The sequence below is a fragment of the Centruroides vittatus genome, unplaced genomic scaffold (genome assembly GCF_030686945.1).
Source record: "Centruroides vittatus isolate TY-2023 unplaced genomic scaffold, ASM3068694v2 contig_18, whole genome shotgun sequence".
Taxonomy (NCBI): Eukaryota; Metazoa; Arthropoda; class Arachnida; order Scorpiones; family Buthidae; genus Centruroides; species Centruroides vittatus.
This window is the reverse complement of record NW_027121101.1, coordinates 3,074,883-3,101,570: the sequence shown is the minus strand read 5'-3', so window position 1 is coordinate 3,101,570 and position 26,688 is coordinate 3,074,883. Positions and strand designations below refer to the sequence as shown.

General features: G+C 36.3%; 1 protein-coding gene across 1 annotated transcript in view; it reads right to left on the bottom strand.

Moving 5' to 3' along the window:
• The window catches only part of LOC136969561 (BTB/POZ domain-containing protein 7), a 48,281-nt gene that overhangs the window by 3,865 nt on the left and 17,728 nt on the right, over nt 1–26,688 (bottom strand). Inside the window, exons 3-6 of the mRNA XM_067263778.1 lie at nt 23,673–23,881; nt 10,081–10,156; nt 9,594–9,919; nt 9,320–9,503 (exon numbers count right to left, since the gene is read on the bottom strand). Of these exons, the coding sequence (XP_067119879.1) occupies nt 9,320–9,503; nt 9,594–9,919; nt 10,081–10,156; nt 23,673–23,881 (795 nt within the window). The remainder of the gene's footprint in view (nt 1–9,319; nt 9,504–9,593; nt 9,920–10,080; nt 10,157–23,672; nt 23,882–26,688) is intronic.

The window sequence follows — 26,688 nt, the reverse complement described above, 5'->3', positions numbered from 1 at the left end:
GAGGAGGTTTCTATGTAACGACCAGGATGTGCTTTCGATCCTTGAAAAGTCTGGCATATATTCCATTTCGTTGAAAAATCCAGTGATGGGGCACACACCCACTATATAGGGGCAACCACCAGGATGCTGTCCAGTCATATAGCAGAACACCAACGTTCTGTCTAGGGATTGCAATTGCTGGATCCCTCATCCAGCAATCCAGCTGGATCCAGCGCTGGTGGATCCACAAATATTCAATTAACTTTCTAAATAATAGCGCAAAAGTCACGTTGTCGGCGTTGCTGCTTTGCTACGTGCGCTATTGCTTGGCGATGAGAGTGACATTGCTGTTCAGTGTGGCACATGCTACACCCCCTCTCTATACAGCACTGCCAGCCCTTTTACCTCTGCTGATCTAATTGCCAGTTGACTTTCCGCTCTCACCAAATAAAGTGTCTTCGCGCTAAATAAAATAAGTAACTCCTCTCCTAGTCCTGGTGCATAATTCTAATTTATGGTTGGTTGTGACATCAATGAATCACGTGACAGAATGATTTATGATTATTTGATGACCCTGAAACCAACTAGCATAGAGGCAGAAAGGACCTTCTCCGCAGCAGGATATATATGCAATTCATTAAGAAGTAGGTTGGGAGACAACACCATCAATACCATTTGTTTCTTGAGATCTTACTTCCAGAAAAGTCAAAAAAATAACAGAAATGATTGATTTAATTTTATTTAATCCTTTAAAATACTTTATTCAAGACAAGACTAATATTTTATAACTTCTACTCTAATTCTATTAAGTAAGAGTTTTTAACTTTTAAACTATAAGTGGTTAGTGGGCTAGGAAAGGCAATTTTATTGTGAAAATTAGTGAGAAACTGAGACTACCTAGTTAGTTAAATAGTATCAGTATCTTAGATATATGATGATATGAATGTATGTGATTCGTGATCGTGATGATAATAACTACTAGACTACTACTAATTACTTACTCACTACTTTACTAACACAAATAATTAAATTACTTATAAATAACTACAGACTGATATGTAGAACCTATATCATAAAAGTTGCCAGATCTGAAGGTTAAAAAATAGCGTGGTTGTGCTCCAAAAGTAGCGGATTTGAACTGTTTGTAGCCCAAACAATAAAACCGAATTATTTTGCAACTATGCACTTTTACTAATGAAATAAGTTTGTAATATAATATATATGGACATTCGGTGTAATCTGCATCAATTTTCTCTAAAATCAAAGCGAGTCATTTGCAGGCGCGGCGATTCATTTTTTTGAACTTAGAAACTTAGCGACTGCGACTTTTGTTTTCAGTTTTAAGGCCTCTCGGTTTACACTGTATCAACTGTTGTATCTGTTAGACTAGTTTAGAGACTGTCGGAGAGATTAGTAAAAACTAGTTAGACTCGCGTAAACTGGTTATACAACAAAGAATACACAAAAGGTGCGTTCTTTTATTCCTCCGCGTAACTCCGCGCGAGCGACATCCGTTTAAAAATTCCTGCGGAACGCGTTCCTAAATTCCGGTGGGAGTGCGCGCCGTCTAACGGCAAAAACGGCCGCTTGTAGCAGTAGTTTACGGTGGAAAGCAACATGGCGTCCTCCATGGCTCAGATAGTTTCGTTTCCGGGTCCATTATGTGATTTTAATGAATGAAAATTGAGAAATTGTGAAAGCGCGAGTTAGCGCACGCGGTGATGTAAGTGCTGCCATCTTTCTTTCTGTCACCGTTGTTCCTAAATGCCTACAAACAGCAGCGCACTCCCGTAGTAGCGGAGACGCAGAGCGACCGCTATTAAAGAACGCACCCAAAGATTACACTGTCTTGACTCACGGAATGTGTCAGCGCTGGAAAGGGGAGTGTGAAACGAGGTCACCGTCCCGAAGGGTTACAGCGTCACCAACTTTTATTACGTAACGGAAGAACGTTTACAAAACATCGCGACACAATTCGTTGTACGTAACGATGTCGTATAACATTTGACAATAATTTCGATCGTTGATTCCAACAATATCAAAATTTAATAACTTTTGGATCACGTATTGGGAGAGAAAATTGGCAATTCCAACAAGATAATGCTGCCATTCATGCATCAAAGTAAACTAAAAATTGGTTTGCTGAAAAAAAAATTAATGTAATTGATTGGCCATCATGGAGTCCTGATATGAACCCAGGGAAATGTTAACAATGGAAGTGTTAAGAAAAAGCGACATGCAATATTTACAGGCGCAGATGCGTTTTTGCGGGAAATCGAACATATTTTCAGACCAATCTAAAAATTCTCTAATTAGTCTGGAAACAGGGAAACCTAATTCTTGCATTCTGTAAAAAAAGAGGAGATTGGCTATAATGTAATAATCTTAATCTTCGCTGTCGTTACTTTTGCCCGAGCAACACTGGGCCTATTCACTACATTTTTAGTAGACGTTTCCTTTTTTTTCTTTTTTTAGATATTCCAGACGTTTCCTTTTTTTTCTTTTTTTAGGTATTCCAAGGAATACCGAAAAAAAGGAAACGTCTACTAAAAATGTAGTGATATCGTCAAATTAGAGAAAGGAACGTTCTAAAACAGAAGTAGAATCAAGAAGTCAAGCGGGAAAAAACAGGAAAACGAAGTAAAAGTACAAATAAATTTGTGAGTAGCATATTTTCGTTTTAAAAAAAGAATTAAAAATAGGCACATATTGATAGATATATGAGAGGAAAAAAATTAATAAAATTAGCAGTGTTAGTGGCAATGGATTGTGGATTATTGGAGCGAACGACGGATAAAAAACGGAAGCAAAGTATCTTTATCTTTGTTAAACGTTGCAACTTTATTTATACAATTAAGTGTAATGAAATTAGATAAAACTTTATTAGTTTTGTATGATACAATAAATATTGTGCGATTTTATATATGAAAATAAAAAAGTAGCGTATTTTTAGGAATTGTAGCCTGAATGTAATTATTACTAGCCCAAAAAGTAGCGTGTCGCCCAATTTAAAATTTTTGTAGCGAGGGCACTTAAAAAGTAGCCCAATCCGCTACTTGTAGCCCAATCTGGCAACTATGACCTATATAAGAAAAGCTGGTAAACTGGTAGCCACTTAGCCACTGATTATCCATCCTTACATTATTATACTATATTAATATAAATTAATTAGTGCTTTGCTACTATTTAACTTAAAGATTGCATTATAATTATAATCTAACTAAACATTTAAAGTTAATTATCTCTATCTCAAGTGTTAAACCAAACCAAAGTTAAGTTTACTACCTAAATGTGTAAGACAGTTTTACTGATTTATAGTGACCAGTCTAAATAATAAAAGTTTCTTAAGTATTTAAAAAAAATGTTTTATTTCTTAAAAAAAAATTTGCTGGGTAGATAGATAGATAGATAACACTTTATTGCACCAAAAATACATCCGTGCTGGATCCAGCTGGAATGATGTTGGTCCACAAAAATCCAGCTGGATTGCAATCCCTACTTCTGTCGCAGGGGCCAGCTGTCCATGTTGGTTGTATGGCACCACCACACCCACTTTGGGACCATGTGGTGATGCTCAAGTGCTGTGATGAAAGGAATTTGGTGTACATTTGGGAGGCCCTCTTCACCACACTGCTGTCTCCTTGCAACTCTCCCACCCTTGAGTTGCCCAGGATTTGGATCAGTTTGTACAAACAGATAAAACACCTACATTAACTCCGTTTCCATATTCCCGCCTTCTCTGTGCAGTAAGGCATGTGTGCAAAGATTTTATTCGTATTTAAATCAATATTTTAAGTTTATTATTTTTAAGTTTTTGTTAAAAACGGCTAATTGCCGTTCCTGTTTTCTGCACTCTAAAACGCATGCATGACGATGTTACGCAAATTTAAGTAAATATTCTAAGTTTTGCATTATGTTCTAAACAGCCAATGCCGTTCTTGTTGTTTCCATAGTAGGGCACACGCATGACAATGTTACGCACATATTTTTAAATCTAATGTTTTAAGTTCTCTTATTTTAAACTTGTTATGTTCTATGAGGCTAATGCTGTTTTTGTTCTAATTTTTAAAAAAATTTGTTCGGAAATTTTATTTAATTCTATTTCTGCCTAAAGACGATGTTTATAAATACTTCGAAAGTGCTCGCAGGAAAATAAAACATTTATTTTAATGTTCTTTAACGCCTCTTCATGTGAATGTTTCTCTTGTATCAGCAAAACATTCACAAAATTAAAAGAAATAAGAAGTCTTTTTAGCATTATCCATCTTTTAATAACTAAAGATAAATGTCCACACAAGTACTTTAAACATTTACAAAAATGTTTTCCTCAAGCATATTTCAGAATGTTAAAACAATTTTTAAAATATATTGTTAATTTGTTCCATTCAGAACAAATTACAAAAATTGAAATTCCACAAAAATATTGTGAAAAAGTGTCATATTATAATTTCTTTTCTGAAACTTAGAAAATGTTAAAAGCATTGAACCAACAAGACAAATCATACTACCATTTTATCTGAAGAACAATTCTAATTTTACTTTTATTCACTATCTTGTTCATGTCCCCTAATTAACTAACACTACTTTTAACATATCTCAACTATTAATATATATAATCCATATTATTCCTCTGCATCTTCCAATGTTCCTATTAAATACTGCAATCAGAAAACTATAAGAAATCCCTTGTTCTGATGCATAAATATTAATTTTTTTCAAATGTTTGAAATCATTTATCCTATTCTTAGCTTAGTATAGTGCAATTTTTATAAAAATTTATTATACTATTTATTCTCTTTAAATTCTTCATAATTATAATAGGTTAGATTAAATGAAAATTATAAAATAATTTGTACAGATAAAGGCAACATATATATACTGTATATATATATAAAAACAAATAGGTAATAGGAAGAATATTTAAAGTTTTAAAAATGATTAGATCACCACTCCAGAATATTATCCATTAAAATAAGAAATAACTACTGTCTATCGGCATTAAACTGTTTAATGCCAATATACAGTAGTTATTTCTTGTTTAATGGGTTAAAGTTTTAATTTTAAATGTGTTAAAAACAGAATAGTTTAAAATTTGTTATTTATATCAATAATCATTATTATATCAATATTAGATTACTGAAAAAGTTACATTTGAAACAACAAAAATCAATCTTTTATTCTTTTACTAATAGTATGCAATCTAGTCACAATCTTATAAAATTTTATGAAAATACATAATTATAAAATTTAAAATTGAGATCAAGTGCACAAAAAACAACTTTGTTTTAATTTAAAGAACTGCACTTGACTAATACATGTATTTTATATATATATATATACAGGGTGGGCCAATGAAAACGAAATGGCAGAGTGTTCGTGTTCGTCTAAGCAAATCACTCGGACAGGTTGATTTTATTCTCAAGGGGACATCTTTTGCAATAAAGTTTTTGCGATTCTGAATACAACAGACAACAAAAAATTTTAAAAACTCATTTATTTTGTATTAACTATACAAACATTTATTTCAAAAAAAAATGTTTGTTTAGTTAATATTCAGATTCGCAAAAACTTTATTGCATAAGATGTCCCCTCAAGAATAAAATCGACCTGTCCGAGCGATTTGCTTGGACGAACATGAACACTCTGCCGTTTCGTTTTCGTTGGCCCACCCTGTATATATTTCTGTGTAAAATATTTCATGTAATATACAATGTGTCCACAGTACATACATGTTCCAGTGTTAAAATAACTGATACTCAGAATTTTTGCTACACAGTGCAAATTTCAGTACTTGGCAATATTTTTTTCATTCTGGTAAAATAAACAGCAACTGGTAAAACAAACTGGCAATAAACAATACACATTGTGAACTAACACCCTAGACTGATCATAAAGCTGCCTGATTGATAAAAGTACTACCAAATGAGAAGTTACTTGTATCAGATCAGAATGACAATTATTGCTGTACATTATTTTCCACAATGACATCCAGTTTGTGTTAACAGAATGGTTTATGATCAGGACACTGGTAACTATGGTTGTCCTGGATGAACTGGGCAAAGATATTTTGCAACCCATGGCAATGGAAAAGTGTGAAGTTTCTAATTCCCAAGACTACACTTGAATTTGTTAACAATTATAAATTAACTATTTTCCATTAGCAGGAGAATGTAAATAAAAAAGTAATCTTCAGAAAAATTTTTTTGAAAATTTATTTAGTTATTTGAAATTCTTAAATTTTTTTTCAAAACATATAATCATAAAAATTTTTGATGAATGTAAGATCAAGCAAACACTCCTAATGGAGACACAAACCTCTTTTGATATTGCTTCAATTGAAACACATCTATCCCGGTATACATACATATCCACTTTTACAATTTGCTCCAGCATTGTTAACGTAGAAAGTCTCCCACTTCAAATAATTTCGTAGTGCTGTCTTGGCCACTGCAAAATTTGCTAAATCGTTCCACTATTGGCATTTTGGATAGACAGGATTCTTTATAAACCACTAACATATGGCAATAAATTTCAGTACATTGACATTATTCCACACAGTGGCAGGGCAAGACCTAAATTTGATGTGGGCAAGGTACATTTTGCGAGGCCCTCTGGTGGTGCAAGAAGATGGATTTTATAACATAAAAAGCAGTTGAAACTGTCAAATTTTTATTCATAAAAATGCAAACTATATTTTTGACTAACATTAAAGAAAAATTAAAAAAAAAAAATTAAAGAAACAGAAATTTCTTGCTTTTAGCCTTACTGGACTCTAATAATTGTATCTTAATTCAGCTTAGATGCTATATATGCTTCAATAGATAAAATTGCCAAAGCTGAAAGTCTTTCCTGACCAATTGTATTTCTTAAATAATTTTTTTTATTAGTTTTAATTTTGAAAAGCTCATTTCAGTATAGGCAGTACTTACTGGTATTGTTAACAAAATTCAAACAACAATGTAAATATTTAGGTAAATTTCTTTCAAGTTATTTTCTGTTATGTATTGGAGCAGCTGTTTCACATCTTTAATGAAGTTGGGTAAATTTGGGATCATTGTTTGTAATTCTTCATATGATTCGTAAGGTTGGAAGTCACTGCTCTCACCCACTCGCAGGACTGAGTGTAAATCTTGACAGTTTTTTAATATTTGCTATTTTGGAATATTTTTTAACTTGCTTAGATCATAGAGAAAACCAAAATTTTCAAAATGTTGATTTAAAAACATAAATCTTGAATCCATATTGCTTATTATAGAATCAATCATGGTGTTAAAAAAAAAAATCTGTTTCATACCGGCTTTTGAGAAACTGTATAGGTTGATCGCTGCCTTCATAATCGAACATCCTTTTCTTTTTGGCTACTCTTTCATTTTTAAAGCCTTTTGGCAGTTAATAACTGCTATTCTCAATAAATTGACAAGCATCAGACAAGCATTTTTCGAATCCAGTGTGAAAGTAACATAAACAAACAGAATGGAAAATCCCCAGCTCTGACTGGCAGGGATTCCCCGTGATAGCAACGCAACCAATGTTCCCTCTAAGCTGCATGGCCGCACACTGCTCAAATTTTTGCCGCGCACAAGAATTTATGTGCTGCACAGGCAAGCATGCACACTGATATGAATTGTTGTTTACTTATTTCTCACTCTGTCTGCAACATGATTATTGCTAAGTATATTTCAATTAAATACATTAAATCATTCACAAAAGATAATATTTTGTATGGAAGTATGTTTTAAAATGAATTTTAATCTCTACTTTATAATTAATTATTTTAATTTTTATAAAGTAGAGATTAAAATTCATTTTAAAACATACTTCCATACAAAATATTATCTTTTGTGAATGATTTAATGTATTTAATTGAAATATACTTAGCAATAATATATATATATATGCTCAGAAAACTTTTTTGCTCAGAATCTGCTCAGCAAAAATTTTTTTTGCTCAGAGAAGTAGGCCTATATGTTCCACTCAGCTACAATAAAAATTAGAGGGAACATTGAATCAATGCCAGCAAATGTTGCTGGACTAAATAAAAACAAATTTGGTATGTCAATATATTTATCGTTTTATGATGAGTAAAATTTTTTGTTGCGTTCACTGCTTTTAAGTAATGCATAAACCTTCAAGGTGCAAGGCCGTAGGCAGTGGCCCAAGTCACCCACGCCTTACGCCACTTCTGAATCCACACACAAAAAGTATACATACAGCTTACATACTAATGTTTGTTGCAGATTGCCAAGAGAAATGACTAAGCATATTATCCCTACTTTGTTGACATGTGGCATTTTACTGTAAACAATGAGGTGTCATAAACACACTTTCTGAAGCCTCCATATACATAAAAAATTTGATTTTTTTTCTTCAAAACTGAAAGTATTCAGAAACTACAAATTACTCACACATAGTATACAGGATGTCACGAGGAGACGAAAATCAGTTGAGATAGTATGGGTAAAAAATACCTATACTATCATCTCTGACACTTTATATGAATGTAAGGATTAGTGGTTTCAGAGATACAGCTGTTTGAAAGTTGCTCACATACATACAATAATAAACAATGATACATATTATATTCAATAAGCCAAACAACTACTAGATAACATTGGGCTACTTTTCCATGATTATATTTAATTAATTTCTAAATAATTTGTCATAACTCTCATTAGGTGCCAACTCTTATTAAATTTAATAATTATAATTAAATTAAATAATTTAGAAAATTCTGGAAGAAAAGAATCAGCTAAAAGTGGGACTCGAATCCACAACTACCACTTACTGATGCATTGCCAGTTATACTACTCGAGCCTCCAGTCTGAACTCTTCTTCCAGGTATATGTATATGTTATATTCACAACAAAATGCACAAAAATTGAACCATAAATCTCAATACACTTTACAACTTGTGTCGAAAGATTGTTATTTGGAATGGCTGAAAATGGGCATTTACCAAAGCTGAATACACAAGAATTGCTTACTTGCATTTTGGATGCTGCTACTCAAGTAAAACAAGGGCAAGCTGCACTCAGAAAAACATGTCATCTTTGACACAAATTGTACAGTGTATTGAGATCCACAGTTCAATTTTTGAGCAATTGTTGTGAATGTAACACATGTATCATTCATTATGACTATATATAAGTGAGAAAAACTGCTGTATCTCAGAAACTATTGAGAATAATATTTATGTTAATATAAAATATTCTGTTTACAATGATTCATACTATCTTCTCTTAATTGATTTATCTTTTCTCCTAACTCTTCTTGAGTATAAGAATATTTGTGTGTTATGATTAATCCAGTAATGATAAAACAAATGGAAACATTTATTTACCTATTAATATTTCTTTTATATGTTCACGAGCTACAGTTGAACAGAGATGACCAAAAGGTACAAACCCCTCTTGAAGTGCAAGAGGTTTTTCTACCATATATAATGTATCAGGAATGTGAGAAATGGGCCAAACTCTGCGACGTCCAACTTCTGCTTCTTGTCCTAACTGTTCTTCTAGCCATGCCTTTGTAACAAATTGAAAAAATAAATAAATTTCATAAAAGATCATTTTTAATTTTTAAAATATTTTTAAAAATTTCTTAAATTTTTTTACCTTTGCTTCTTCCACATAGGGAGTAAATAATCTGGGTCGAACATAAAGACCTCGGCTACCTCGACTCCTGATCCATGTATGTGTTCTCATACATGAATTATGATCAATACAAAAATCATCTCCCAACATAAATGAAGGTGGCGTACTAATAAGTCCTCTTTTAATAGTAGACAATAACAATTCACTATCTGGTGGTAAAATATGGTCTATACGTACATGACAAAGAAGATCAGAAAGTAACTCTCTCAGTTCTAGATCACTTAGATCTCTTTTACGAAGACCCCTTCTACTTACACTATGAGCTGTATGACTGACTATATTTGGTTCTAGAAAGCAAAATGTACACTTTAAAACTAAATTATGATTTTAAATAAATAAAAAAAAAAACAAAAGATTTTGAAAATAAAAATCACACAGACAAATAAAATGATAAATAAAAATTTACATTTGGTTATAGCATAATTTAAGAATGTATCAATCCACTAACCTCTCTCCTCCACTCTTTTACAAAGTTGCTGTTCACCCCATTTCAAAACAGCTTGCAGAATTTCAAGTTCACTTGCCTATAATTAATATACATTTTTTTTTAATAAAAGAAGAAACATAATAGTATAATTAAGATAACTGTTTTTAATACTGTATATTAATTTAATAACTTATTTTTGCATTATATAAAAAAAATCTATGATCATTCCATATCAATCATCTATCTGAAGTATAGTAATATCTGTTAGCATCATCATAAACAGCACTACTGTAAGGAACCGAGTCCGAGCTGTATTTTTATTTTCTATTTTTTGTTTTCGTTATGTATATTTTAATTTTGGGGCTTATGTTTAGTTAGAGCGAAAGTTCCCCACTCACCCTCTGGAACAAACAAAAAGAATAAAAGAACCAACTCACCGAACCGACGAAGCGCCTTAGGAAAAAAAACTAACACGCCATTGCGCGCCCTTAATCGGAAGTTCATACAGACATTCCGACTGGAGAAAAGGGGGGGGCGACCCCATACACACACTTAGAATCAGGAGTTACTAAACGACTTTAAAATAGACATCTCAATTGTGTAAAAAGTAACTATGGAAGAGCCAGATGTGGGAGAGTTTATTGTACTTATAAATTGTGAAGCATCTATGGAAACATAATATGAAAACAAAAGTTGAAATACAGTTAGAAATATTTTTTGTTTCTGTAGCAGAGTCCAGAAAATCAAGTTAAAATTTTAAAACTTGATTTTAACTTTTACCATTGTAAGATAACATGGAAAGTTGATATTCAAATAGAAGACAATGACAATTGTGATGTCTGTAGATCAACATGACAGACAACAAAACAAACTATTCATTACCTATAAGGAAATGTAAATGTATAACTATATTCAAAAACTTCTCAATATTCATTGATGTTTAACTTTCAAAAAGATACACAAAAATTTAGAAATCAAGCATATTGTGTAACTCACAGTACATTCAGTCCTTGACTTAAGACTACTTGTAATTATAATAGCTAAAACTAGGGCCATAAAAACTTATTTTCAAGTCAAAACAGCTACACTTGATAATGACATGGTACAATTATTAATAATAAACACATTGTATATGATAACATCTGGTGCATTATACATGTTTTGCTATAAATAAAGTTTAAATCACTTTGAAAAACTGAAAACAAAACTTCCTGTGGAGATGCATGGTTCAGGATTATCATTCTAATTTCTATTTTACAATTACATTAAAGAGATTAATTAATAATAAATTAAATAAATAAAAATTAATAATAAAATGAAGATTACAATACTTCCTCAATATGATTTTTGGTTTCTTTGAATATGGCTGATTTCTTGTATTTCAATGAATTTTTGTTAATAACATACTATTATTAAAATACTAAATGTTGGTTTGAAGTTAAATACACCTAAACATCATTGTTATATTTTATTACAGCATGTATACACAGTAACTGAATATAATACACAGTAAAACCTTGCTTTGTGGCCACCTCAGTTACATGGCTACCCCTAAAATTTCCTTATAAAACAGAGTAAGTTTTATTTTAAGCTTAAGATTAAAATAAAACTTATGCTATTTTACATGTAAAGTTAAGCCAGGGCTGTCCAACTGGCGGCCCGCACACGGCCCACCAAATTATTTTTACGGTCCGCGAGTACATTTTACTATGAATAAATTTGTTACTAAATTATTATTATTAATATTAAAATTATTTTACTATGTGAAAATTTAAATCTAATTTGAATTTAAAGTAGGTACTATTTAGTTTGTGTAACTTCACTTAACCTGGCTGAATACAGCAGCAATCCGTTTAACGTCTGATGATGGTTGGCTCAACGTTGGCGCCACATACTATATTTGTGGTTGGTTGTTGTTTATCTATGGTTGGCGCACGTGATGTGCACACTACCCTGCACTATTTGGTTGATCCATGCAATCGTGCGAGTGCAGTCTTGTCTAGAATTTGTTGAGGGGTGAATGTGTTATAATATTATTAACTTAATTTCATATTTATTTATTAATTAAAATAATTATTGAATATGAGTGCTACTAATAAAAGAAAAATAGACCTCGAAAATCGAGAATTTAAGATCGCTGGGAGATAATTATTTATTTATTCTGAACAAGAATAGTAAACCACAGTGTTTGGAATGTTTACGAATCATAGCTGTGTGTAAAGAATATAACTTGAAATGCCATTATCTTCCCATGCATGAAAAAAGTATCATTCGTACACACGAGACATGAAAATACCACTAGTGAAAAAAATGAAAAAGCAGCTGGATCATCAAACGAATTATTTTAATCAAGAACCAAAATTTCAAGAAGCATCTGTAGCTGCATCGTTTGAAGTTTGTTTAGAAACAGTAAAGGCAAAGAAGCCATTTTTGGATGGAGAATTAATTAAAAAATGTGCCATAAAAATGGCTCAAGCATTTAATGACAACGAAATGGTAAGAAAATTTCAAACAGTATCACTTTCTCACCAGACTGTAAGCCGACGTGTAAACGAGATTAGCATGCATGTCACTAATAAATTAGAAAACCTAATCAATAGTTGCTGCTATTTTTCGGTAGCATTGGATGAAAGCACAGACATTTCCGATACAAGTCAAATGCTTATCTTTATAAGAACTGTAAATGAAAACTATAATTATTCAGAAGAACTTTTAAAATTACAATCATTACACAGAACAACAAAAGGTGAAGATATTTACAAACAATTAAAATGTGCAGTAGTGCAGTATGGCAGATTTGACAAGTGCACTGCTATTGCAACCGACGGTGCTAGAGCTATGATGGACAAAAATATTGGGCTCGCGGGACTTTCGCAAAAAGAAGGAATAACATGTCGTATGTTACACTGTATTATCAATCAGGATACATTATGTGGTTTATCCCTACAACTAAAAGACGTAATGGACAAGGTTTGCAAAATTACTAATTTAATTCGCGGCAGAAATCGTTCTCTTACACACCGAAAATTTAAAACATTTTTGGATGAATTGGAAACTGAGTATGGAGATCTGCTTTTACATAGTAACGTTCGTTGGTTAAGTGCTGGAAAGTGCTTGAGGAGATTCTTTACACTTCGAAAAGAAGTTCATCTTTTTCTCACAGAAATTGCCGTCGATGAAAATTTGACAGCAAATTTAGTTGATAAAAATTTCATTTATTCACTTGCTTTCCTAACGGACATTACAAATTATTTAAATATTTTGAATAAATCCTTGCAAGGACAAGATCAAAATGTGTGTTGCCTTTATAAATATGTTACTGGATTTAGAAACAAATTAAAATTGTTAAATTATTTTGCTCCAAATTAAACTTTATTTCATTTTGAATCTTGCAAAGAGATCTATGAAGAAATGAAAGAATGTAATATAGAAGCAAATTTTAAAATATTTCTACCAAAATTGGATATGCTAATTACAGATTTCAATGAAAGATTTTCTCAATTTGATGATCTTAAACCGTCTATTGATTTATTTTGTGATCCAATTAATATTGATATCAACTCCGTTGATCTTAAATATCAAATAGAATTATGCGACCTGCAGGCTGACCCATTTTTTACATCTCGTGGAGTAACTGGAATAGAAATATTCAAATTTTTAGATAAAGAGAAATATCCAAAATTGAGAGATTTTGGACTTCAAATTGTATCAATGTTCGGAAGTACATATATCTGAGAGCGTGCATACTCCGATATGAAATATATAAAGTCAAAATATAGAAACAGTTTGAAAGATTCCACTCATGAAGATATAATTAGACTTGCCACAACAAATATTGATGTGGACATAAAAGATATTGTTGCTAAACAATTACGGCCACAATGTTCTCATTAATATATTACGAATATTTTAAAGTTTTCTTTTTAGTATAAATAAAATATTTTTTTAATTAACATAAACTGACTTTTCATTTATCAACCTTCTTGGTCCCCGAAATGTTTGGTGAAGAAAATATGGCCCGCGGGCTATGATAAGTTGGACAGAGCTGAGTTAAGCTATCATGAAAAGTCTTAAAAGCCACTAATTATGAACCTCAAATAAAAAAAAAATCATCAGATTTCCTATTAATGAAATAATCGTTTCTGTTATAATTATATTATTTTTTACACTTATACAGATTTTATTGCTGTTTTTCTCATATAGATTAAAAAAGTTAAATAAAGTAATATTTGTAGCTATTTTGTTATTTTATAATTCCATCACTGCCATAAACTATACTCAGCTTTGTCCTTTACTGTAATGTGCTGGTAATCTTTTAAAACTATACAAGGAATAGCTATTCTGTAATATAAAAAAAAAACTAGAGGTTTTTAGCTTCATATAAAACCAACAGCAGTATACTGCATAAAACATCCAGAGAGTTCAAGATTAACAGGAAGACTGAGAATGGACTACTAACAAATTGCTACTTTGACAAAATAATCAAGGCCAATCAAAGAAGAAGCAATTCATTGATGGTGGAAGAAAACTGCTTTTAGAAGAGTTGGATGATGAATTGTTTAAATTCTTCAATAGAGAACAATTATTTCCAATGTTCTTCTGAAAGTGAAAGCAAAAAGAAATAGTGAAACAGCTCAGCTTAAGAAGTTTCGAGGCATTGGACCAGTTTACCACCAAAAATGAAAATGGTATAATGCCATTGTTTTCTAGCTCTCATTTGTTGACATCATGCATGACCTAGAGAGCTAGAAAATGAGAGCTAGAAAACACCAAGAATTTGGCTGATGAAACTGGATCATCAAGGTGAACAATGGAGTCATAACTACATGGACTATAACAGGGGTGGCCAACAAGTCGATCGCGATCGACCGGTCGATCCCCAAGCCAATTTTGGTCGATCGCTCGCGACGTCTTGACTTAACGTATTATATTTGTAACCGAACACAACAGTATGCATGCAGTTATGACTCGACTCATAAGCAGTGCACCACGTACTGAAACACAGTGTATAAACATAGTATGTATTTCACACCTCCCCCTCCCCACTTACACTATGCATATGACAAGTCGATCGCGACGCATTTTTAAGATAAAAAGTAGATCTTATGTATACAAAAGTTGGCCACCCCTGGACTATAATATCCAAAACATGGACCAAACCATGGTGCATTTTGACCGTCCAGCAAGAACAAATAATCTGAAAGACAAAAATACCATTAGAATTATACTGAATGTGCAAAAAGAGGATTCACTGTTGCACTTTGTGATTGTGTCTTGGACCATAAATTACCAGTGTCCAATGTCTCCTTGTTTTCAAGGAGCTGTCTAGAAGGATTCTGCCTAAGGTTTTCATAAATCTACAAATTCTGAAAATGTGTTTAGTATCAAGCTTGAATGGATGGATAATGGCAAAAAATATGCAGCAGTAGATCAGAAGGCTTTCTGGTGAGAAAAAAGACAAAGTCCATCACATACTGATCTTCAATAAAGCACTAATACATGTTGAAACTGAAGTTTGAGAATTACTTCTTGCAATGGATATTGATCTGCTCCTTATTCCTAGTAAATGCTTCAATTGGCAGATGAATTTCAAAACAAGCCTGACAGTGCAATGGAAGAAATAAAGACATAAAAGAATAACTTGAAGAAGCCAAGCTTTCAAGATGGGATCAACTGAATGTCCAGTGTATGGAATTCTATTTCAGATGAGACTGCTGCACACTCATTTAAGGCATGCAGTATCAGTAATGCATTAAACAGAACTGAGAATGGATACTATTATGACAAATTAGCAAAAGCCATTAAGCCTTGCTGGCAGTGAACCTCAAACAAAAATTTTTTGACATTCTGTATGATGACAATGCAGACAACAAATAATTTTAGTTCAGATGGGGATTAATTTGTTCAGTATTTGTAAAAATTGAAGGTAGAATTTTGTATCTTTGGAAAGAAAACTCATAAGTAGATGTTTATTTATTAAAAAAAAGTTTGTTTTTTTAATATATACTACAGTCAAACCTGTTTTTATGCGGTCTTTTTTTGTGCGATTTTTTATTTCTGCAATTTTTTATGCAAATTTTTAATTTGTGCGGTTTTTTTGTGCGATTTTTTATTTGTGCGGTATAGTTGGCGACTAGTCTCGTGCAATTCGTCATGTCTCACGTTGACTTATTATAGCTAAATAAACTTATTATAGCATAAATGCACTTATTATAGCAATATTATTGCATGAATATGCGAAAAATGAAATAATTTACTTTTTAAGTCAACAAAACACCACCTGGACAAAAATATGTAAAACAGACGATAGACCAGACGATGCAGTCAAGTGCTGACATCTGTTGTCAATAATTTCTATTTCGTACGGTTTTGAGTTATTTTCTATGTGAGACTTTTTTTATGTGGTCCCTGTTGACTGCATAAAAAAAATATTTTTTTAATTGTGTTGCAAAAACTATTTTTTACAGCCATTCGTGAAGTTTCGTGCGATTTTTTTTATGCGTTTTTTTTAATGCAGTCCCTATCCACCGCATAAAAACAGTTTTGACTGTATATGTAAAAAGTAAATATAAAAGTTGAATATATTGCATCCAATTTTGTTTTTATAAAAAGTTCATGATAAATTTTGATTTAACATAAATTAGAAAAAATTTCATTCTCTTTTTACATAATTTGTTTTAATTTAACATGATTGACCCACATTCTAAAAAAGTTTGTAGGCACCTCCATGTTGTTTTTGGTTCCAATTAGATTTATGCAAAATTCCTATAATTATTTGTATAACTTTAATAGAGAATTATGTAAAAACATAATTAGGTCTACTCAGAAAACACAAAATTATATATAATGTAAAATGAAATTGGTATGAGTTGGAAGTTGATACAGGTAGGACTTGAACAAGCAAGAACTATACAGTGATGAAAACTGCAACAGAGAAGAAATTCTTCTATAGGGTAAAGCTGCTACACCTTAATGCATATAACAATACTATAGAGTTTCGGTTTTGGTTTCAATCAGAACGGACGCCTTTCTTTGTCTCTGCTTTTCAATTGGTTAATTGCGTTTCCAGCCCGCTGACCTAGCTCGCTTTCGTCAGCTAGAAGTGTTAGTTTTCCTCGCTTCCGTCCTCGCCCCGTGATAGTCAGAGCAGGTAGGAGCTTTCTTTCTCGGCTTTCACTCAGCGTGGAGGTCTTGCAGGCTTCAGGAGAGGAGCTGACACCGCCGGACGCGGTGCCGAGCCCCATCACGCTGATTTTCGGTTCTTTTCTCCGCTCTCAGAGCTGGACAAACTTAGATCCATTCATCCAGACTTTTCCCCGAACCATTTTTATATTGTCTTTTTGGAAGGACATGGTCCCCTCCATTGCCTACGTCTGGCAGAATTGCACGCGGTGCTCCAACTGCACTTCCCCCACCCAGACCTACTCACAGACGTCAGATACTCCCGAGGGGGATTTCTCATCCTGAAGACACGGGACTCCCATACCGCTGAGGCGGCTCTCCAAATCAACACCCTCGCTGGATCCCCTGTCCGCAGTCAACTGGCCCTGGACTCAGCCTCAGGGCATACCTCCTCCAGGGGGTCGACCCTTCAATAACAGTACAGGAGATATACGAGGCCCTCACAGTGGCCGATCAAGCCGATCATCAAAATTCGCCGTTTCACGCAAACTGAAAACACCATCACCCTCCCAAGTCCCACCATCTATGTGTTGGTGGCCAGAACTGTCCCGATCGACTACAAGACAATATATTATCAGCGCTACCCATGTGCGCGTTACATCCCCCGACCGCGCATGTGTGGACGATGCCTATCCTTTGGTCACTCCACCTGTACTTGCCGGAGACGCCACCGCTGTCCTAACTGCGGGGCTGACCATGACCCAACTAACTGCACCACCACTGACAGAGGGTGCATGCGCTGTGGGGGGAAACACAGCGTCAACTCCCCTAACTGCCCGATCTTTCATCACAAAGCACGCCTTCTAAAACTCAGTGCCCTACAGCGCGTCTCATATGCCGAGGCAAAGCGAACCCAACGCGGCCCTCCCCGCACCTTCGCTCAGGCGGCAACTGCTGCCACCAAAAATGTGCAAGAGATTGGTGGCCAGCCTCCTCGCTGGGTTCGCAATACAATCAGCTCCCCCAATGGCATGCAAGGGGACCTTACAACCCTTCTACGCTGAGTTAGTCAACTCGAGTATACCGTGGCAGCTCTCCAAGCAGAGATACAGAGCCTTTGTCAAACTGCCCGCCCACGATCACAAACACCCATCTCGACATTGCCCCCACCTGACCAACCTTTAGGTCCGGAACAGGCAGCGGTCACACCAATACCAACCAAACGCTCTTCCCTCACGGCGGAAACAACAGCTGACACACAACGAAGCAAAAAAAATAAAGGGACTAAACACAACCAATCAGCCACAACAACGACGCCTGACACAGACAATTCGTGGTAGACATGGAATCCCAATCGGCTCCAGGTCCATGCCATGCCCCTTCCCACGAGGACCTCAATACGCCCACACCAGCTGAGTCTGCGAAACTCCGTCGTCACCAGCAAAAGACACAACATTCAAATGGCTAATTCCCCGAACAACCAACACACTCTCTGTTTCATACAATGGAACGCGCGGGGGGTTCAATCGAAACGCAACCTCCTCTTAACTGCAGAGTGGTACAGAGATGCAGATATCATCATCCAGGAGACCTTCCTGACGCCAGATATACCCTTCTCATGGCCCAGGGAGGGGACTACTTACAGCCATAGCCCACCGGTGGCCTGTCCGGTACCGCTCGCACAACCCCACCATCCAGGGCCTCGAATACCAAGAAGCACTGATCTACGTTACGGGGACGTTCCTCTCTGTCATCAACGCTTATGCCCCGCACGGGGACCTTACCAAGGACATGTTAGATACTCTCACACAAAACCATCATCGGCCATGCATCATCGGAGGTGACTGGAATGCACATTATCCCTTTTGGAATGATGAGCGCGGGCACCCCGATGGGGCGGGCCAAACCTTATTCAACTGGCTTATGACAGCCAATTTCAGTTGCCCGAATACAGGGGAGCCCACCCATTTCCGCCAAGGAGGCGCCTCAGCCATTGACATAACCCTCTGCTCACCAGACTTTATGGGGACGATTGCCTGGAGCACCAGCGCCGATACACTCACCAGCGACCATGCTCAGGTGTTGCTGATCATGTCCCTACCAGGCACCATTGGCACCCCAGCCGTTTCACGCTACGCTGGCACACAAATTGGGACAAGTATGCTACCAACATCAGCCAAAGCTGGACGGAGGGGGAGCCTGACCCCAACGACTACCACTCCTTAATCAATAAGATCCGCGCGGCGCTCACTGACTCAACCGAAGGTCGTGCAGCTCCTCCCAAGCGACTGCCCCCTTGGTGGACCCCAGCATGCAGCCGCTTACGGGCCAAGAAACGCCACACCTTTAGGCAGGCCCGTCAGTTAGCATCGATCACTTGGTGGAACACCTACAAAAAACTGGGGGCTGAGCTTCATCGCAAGGTCTGCCACTCCCACCACGAGTGGTGGAACAGCATATGTGCATCCCCTCCCTCTCACCCTACACTTTTTCGGATCTTCCGCCGGCTGCGAAGCCCACCGGCTACAGCAAATACCCAGAATATCATCTAGACCCACACCACCCCCTAACACCGCTACAACAGGCGGAAACACTAGCTGACTTCTTCAGGAGGATTTGCCCGATCGGAGCTTTTCTCCCCTCTCAGCACCCCACCAGCCCACAACGGCAAGCGACGACCGTCCATTTCACTTCCGGAAACTGGTCCACGCACTCTGCCAGATTCACAACACCATGTCCGGCCCGGACAGCATCGGCGCTCGGGCTTTAAGGGCACTCCCGATTGCCAGCCTCTGCACTCTTCTGGACCTCTTCAACGAGTTCTGGATTTCTGGGATCTGTCCCCCGAATTAGAAAACGACCACAATCATCCCATCGCTAAACCGGGTCAGCCCGCTACAAGCTGCAGCTCGTATAGACCAATATCCTTGACGTCACAGCTCGCCAAGATCTTTGAACACCTTGTCTTGCACCACCTTCAGGCGCATGCAATGCATACAAACTACTTCCATCCCCATCATTTCGGCTTCTTACCTTATCGCGGCGTCCAGGAAGCACTGGTCACCATACATCACCACATCGCTGTAGCTCAGGCACAGCGCCGATGGACGTACTTGATCGCCCTCAATCTGGAGGGAGCACATATGATTCTGTCTGCCACCATGGCCTTCTGGCAAAGCTGTCGTCCTTGGGCGTGGGAGGCCGGATGTCGCGCTGGCTTTCCTCTTTCCTACTCCAGCGCACTTTCCAGGTTCACTGGAGAGGCGCGCTGTCATTGTACCACACTCGCACGCAGGGTGACCCACAGGGCAGCGTTTCAGCGCCCTTCCTGTTCACCAGCTACATGGTGGAACTCTGGGAGGGTATCCGTCCGAACGTCAAGGCAATCCTATACGCGAACAACCTCTTTCTATTCGTAACGAGTACCAGCCCACTCAGGCCACCATCCGCATGCAAAGTGCACTTGACCACTTGACCCACTGGGCGGCCAGATGGAGCCTCTCTTTCTCCACCACAAAAAGCGCTGTCATGGACCTGTTACCCAAACATAACCATCCGCCAATTACACTGACATTGCCTTTGGGGAGAATCCCGCAACACACCACCATACGAGTCCTGGGCATGCTTTTTTCTCATACGTTCACGTGGACGGCCCACGAGACTTTTATACGCACTAAACTGACCAGAGCGGGTTCTTTCCTTAAATACTTCGCATCCCACCGTAACAGTGCTCATACAACGGAGCTCCTCAGGCTTATCTTTGTGGTTCTCAGCCCAATGGCAGAGTTTGGAACTCCGCTTCTGGATGGCGCCCCGTCCACCACCATCAATTGCATTGAGAAACCCCTCCATGCCGCATTACAAATGGCGCTGGGCATGCCCAAGACGATCCCTCTCTTATCACTCTACACAGAGACTGGTTATGTGCCGTTACGGCTGAGGCTACGTCTCAGAACACTCTCCCATGCGGTGGCACAAATATCGAGGGGCAGTTTTAGCCCACTACACGACCTCTACCAAACTGCCTCTAGTTTGGACTTTTACCGTTGGCACCGTCACCAGGAACCTTACGTGTACCAAGTCATATCCCGTTACTGGCAGGAAGGCCAACTGATGTCTCTCATCTATCACCAGCGTTGCGTGCCACCAAGCACTGCCAGTGTCCATCCACACATCAGCCTAGACGATTACCCCATTTCGTCCACCAACCCACCAGTCGTCATGAGCATCCGATTCCGGGAGACTGTCACTGCAAAATGGCCAGGCTGGCTCTGTCTAGGTGCAGATGCATTCAAGTCCAGTACTTGGACCGCCATTGGCATAGTCTTTTCGAACACAAACAAGACTGAGGCCTAGTCCTTGCACGATTACTGCAGCGTCTTCAGGGCAGAAGCCCAGGGTATCCTGCGTGCAATCCACATCAGTGCCCCGCTCGCCAAACCCACTGTAATCTTCTCTGACAGCCGCTCGGTCATCCAGGCTATGGCCAACGTCTCATTCTCTTCACCACCTATCATCATCGATCTCACGGTTATTGTCAGCGCCCACACAGTGCCCATCGTCATCAGATGGACACCAGGCCATACCAACATTCTGATCAAGAAGGCGGCCTGCCGCAACCCGTTTGGTGGCTCCATCTGGAAACCCCTCATGCAACCTCACCTGGGCCATGCAGGACACCACCATCAGCACCCCGACGGACTCCTGGTCAGCGACGCTTCGCAACAAAGGCCAGGACCACCTACGCCCGTTTGCCCCCTGGAGGTACAGTTGTGCGTCGTCTCACCACGCAGAGACACTTTTGGCCTGGCTTCAAACCAAGATGGCCCCCTTACATGCTTTCCTTTACTCACAGCACCTACACGACTCACCGGGTTGCCCCCATTGTGGTGCAGCGAAAACAACACTACATTACTGGCTACATTGCCCCAAATACACTAGGGCCCACAAGGATCTAGGCAACACAATGACCCTAAACATGTCTCTGGCGCAACATTAGCCTCACTGGTCGATTCGTTTAGCAACTGGCAACGTTATATTAAATTGTGTGTGTGTGTGAGAGAGAGAGAGAGAGAGAAGATAACAATACTATATCCATCAGCACTTATAATTCCAGTATTAACTTACTCCTTTAGTATCAAATAACCAAAACAAATCTGATAGTATTAAACAGAACCAACAAGATTTTCGACATATTATCATTATCAACTAAGATTAATAATTTAACTATTCAAAACTATGACGGTTCAACATGGATGGAAAAATTTGCTTTCACATACTTTTGTATTTTCTTACTGGATATTGCTTGTAGGTGTAGTGCTTAAGATCAATAATGGAAAGATTCATCTATCTCCTTCTGGTTGGAGATAAGAGAAACATCAACATTAGTAAACTCCATCAGTAACTTCAGAAAAACAAAAAATTCTTTTATACACAACAAAATATCAGTGTAATACAAGGCAAGTGTGAAAAATTAATATCAAATTATCTCCATTCTAACTAGGATGCAATGAAACAGCATCACTAATAATGTCACTAATAGAACAAAAAGATGGCAATTGAAAATAAGAAAACTTTTACATGATTGACATCTCTATGTTCTTATCCTTCTTTTATTGACAAACGGGATTAATTTGTGTCAAACAGGTAATCAATCGGTCAGAAGAAAACTGTTTCCTGAGATTGCAATTAAAGTCAGTTTGTTTAGCTTCTTAAATGCTAAACAGGATTAGATAATGAAACAAATAACTATAGAAAATACATTTACAAAAAGTACACAGTTGCTAGTGTGAACACAATCTATGCATAAAACATCCAAAACAATTTGATATATAATCTCAGCAAACCTCCACCTCTCACAGACAGATACTTTTAATCAGCACAATCAGCCAGCAGAACACACCAAGATCCCATTTGAAAGCACCATCTCATTGAAAATCTAATATATGAATAAATATGAGGTCAGTCAGTCTTAAAGAATAAAGAGTATGAATTGTAATATGGTAGAACTATCATTCCTGACAGCAAAGGGAACAAGAAATAGACTAGATATAATTCTAATAAATAAGTAATATAGGATCACCTATCTTTTTGATATTTTAATACATAACACAAACAATTCAAAGACAGTCTGAGAGGAAACGGTCTATAAACATTTGTAACTATAATTAAAGATATAACAAATATGTCATAAACAGCAAGTCAATATATCAATTATCATTTATAAGCACTGGAGTAATACTATATAAATTTCATGGTAGCCTGAAAAAACAACCTACTTGCACAGCTTAATGTATTAATAACTCTTCATAAACCAGTAATTATTAAAACTTATCATATTGTTAAGTTTCTTAACATTCAGTAATGTATGGTTACAAACTTTGGCCAAAGATCTCTCTACCTTCTAATATAACAAATTTAAAATATAATGATGATAAATTTTATTTAATATATGAAAATGTAACTTCATAAATTTTAAAACTTCAACCTACTTGTAAAAAATCAGATTTTACAACTTCTAATAAATGATTTCTTTCCAGCTGAAATAATGTTGGTGAAGCAGCTACAGTACTGAATTCTTCACGAATGAAATTTAAAGCTTGTCGATAAACCCAAGGAGAACCATGTGGTTGTTCACTCCATTGTAAAACAGGCACAAGTGTTTCCAGTGTAATTGATTCAGCAATAAAATCTTCACAATCTATTTTAAAAGAATTTTAATTTAAAACAATATAACAAAAATAGACAAGTAACTTATAAATCTCAATTGTGAGAATGGATAGTTAAACATAATTGATGTGTTATTTTAAGACCAGAGCAATAGCATATATTCACGTTTCAAGCAAATCATACTTTTTACATTAATTTTTTAAAATACACTGTGCAACATAGTCTTTACTAAATCTATAATCTACTGATTATACAATTTTATATTTTAAAAACACAATAGAGGGTGGTTATAATTAAAGTTGCCTTGCTCAGGCAACTTTAATTATAAGTATTACTGTATAGATCCCGTTTTCATTGACGTATTTTGATAAAACTTAGTATATACTTTATATGGACAATGAAGAAAAGGAAAATGCAAAAAAATATTTAGTTCAAATTTCTACCACTAGGTGAAAAAATGGTGCATGCAGCAGATGCTATGAAAATTAAAAACCTTTTAAAAAGCCAGTAATTGATGATGTTCTTTATCATGTCTTTACAGAAGAAAGATAAAACTTTACTGGTAAAGTTGTTTTATCAGAACAGCAGTAATAGTTCGGCTGCACTGTGAGCATATTGACACTTGAAAGGAAGGGGCCTTTTTATACTCTCTTTGAGTGGTAAAGGGCCTTAAACCACAAAAAAAAAAAAGACACTTGAAAGGCTTGCAAATAGGGCCTATGTAGGGGTACGGTTTGAGAAAGATGATTACCAAATTTGAAGAGACTGGAGAGTTGGGAGTATTGCCAGGAAGAGGTCGGAAAAGGATTTCAAATGAAACTGTGGAGCAAGTCGCTGTTGCTGTGATTGACAGAGCAAACACTTCCCAACAACTCAAGCAATGTCTTGTGATTTGTCTTTTCCTTAATCTACAGTTCGAAAAACTATGCAATCCATTTTACAGTGGTATCTGTACAAGATCCACATGTTGCAAAAGTTGCACCATCAAGATCCAGAACAAGCTAGAATAGCCATTGACAATACATGACCATGGAACATTTTGTGATCAGATGAGATGCATTTCACCCTAGACAGAGCAGTGAATACTCAGAACTGTCACATATGGGGTTACTCTGAGACCTGATGATGTGCATGAACAGCCTCTGCACTCTGCTTACATCACCGTTTGGTGTGGTTTCACTTCTGACTTCATTCTTGGCCTTTTTTTTCTTTGAAGAGATCACACACCTCAAGGCCCTAGAAAGTGTTCTGTGATGGGGACTGTTACTGTGAACTTCTGCTAAATCATGTCATTCCTACTTGACAAGAACAAGGATGTTTAGAGACTACTGTCTTCATGCAAGATGGGACAACACTGCATACTGCCTGACAAGTGACGGAAATGCTTTTTGACAAATTTGGAGATGATCAGGTAATTTCGAGAAGTTTTCAGAATGCCTGGCATCCTCATTCTCCAGACTTGAATCTATATGACTTTATGATCTCTGTTTCAGATATCTCCACAACCAAAATTGTGGGATATCTGAAAGATCATGTCTATAGAGAAAGCATACAGGCTCTGCCTGAATTGAAAGCAAGCATAACATGCCATGTTGCTGCAATTCCTCAAGAAACCTATTGGGCTACTGTTAAACACGCTGTAAGGTGCTTTGAACATGTGATTGACGCAAATGGATTGCACGTTGAACAAACGTTATGAATGAAAACCTTTTTCATGTTTCCATTTTATGTTTCTTGTTTCTTGTCCATTTTGTGTTCTTCATGCACCATTTTTTCACCTAGTGGTAGAAATTTGAACTAAAATATTTTTTTGCATTTTCCTTTTCCCCATGGTCCATAACATATATACCAAGTTTCATCAAAATATGTCAACGAGAATGGGCTCTATACAGGTCTGAGTAGGGAAATAATTATAATTACCCTTAAACCAACACCAGAGTGGAGGTATGTATATAATCACCCTGTACAACTAACTCAATAACCTAAAGCCAGCAATAAGAACATTCACTTTAAAACAGCAAACATTTTCTTCCATCCCAAATGGGCATCCCCAAAAAACAGAACTGCATGTTTTGGACCAAGCATATTTGAACCTGTTTGTTCCAAAACCCGCAGTTCTATTTTTGAACATTAGACTGAGGACGTCCATTCAAGATGAAAGAAAATGTTTGTGGTTTTAAAGTGAATGTTCTTATTGCTGGTTTTAGGTTACTGAGTTAGATGTATTGTGAAATTAACTAGTATCTAGTAGACATCTATTAAAAAACAAAGTAGCCTTATAGGTTACTAATATATGTTTTAAGTCATATTTATATTTTGATAAATTACTATATTTCCATGCAACAAATAAGAGAATTCTCTTATTTTGAAAAATTACTTTTTTTTTTTTTTTTGTTTTTTTTCTTACATTTTTGAAATACACGTCTACTTTGTTTATAAGAGCATGCTCTGATGTGTGCCTGCTTGTTTTGGCATATAAGAGCACTGTGCTGCTGTGTCAATAAAATGTTCTGCAACTAGTCTTCTTAGGGCATCACTGACAGACACTATGGGATTCAGGTCAGATCTAACTGAGATAATACTGATAAATCTTGGATATTCTTAATTTCAAGGTATTTGTTGACTAGCCCAGTTCTGTGTAAGCAACTATCATCATTAATAAAAAAAATGAACTTGCAAGTTGAAACTTCCTCAGAAAAACTTCATACAGAATCAAGATTATTTTGCATATTTGGATAAGAACTCAATTTTGATTGTCTAATTAAAATTATTGTTACCTATTGCAAGTTTCTCTAACAAATTAAAACTGGCTGTTTATGTTTTGAGAAATTCTTAATT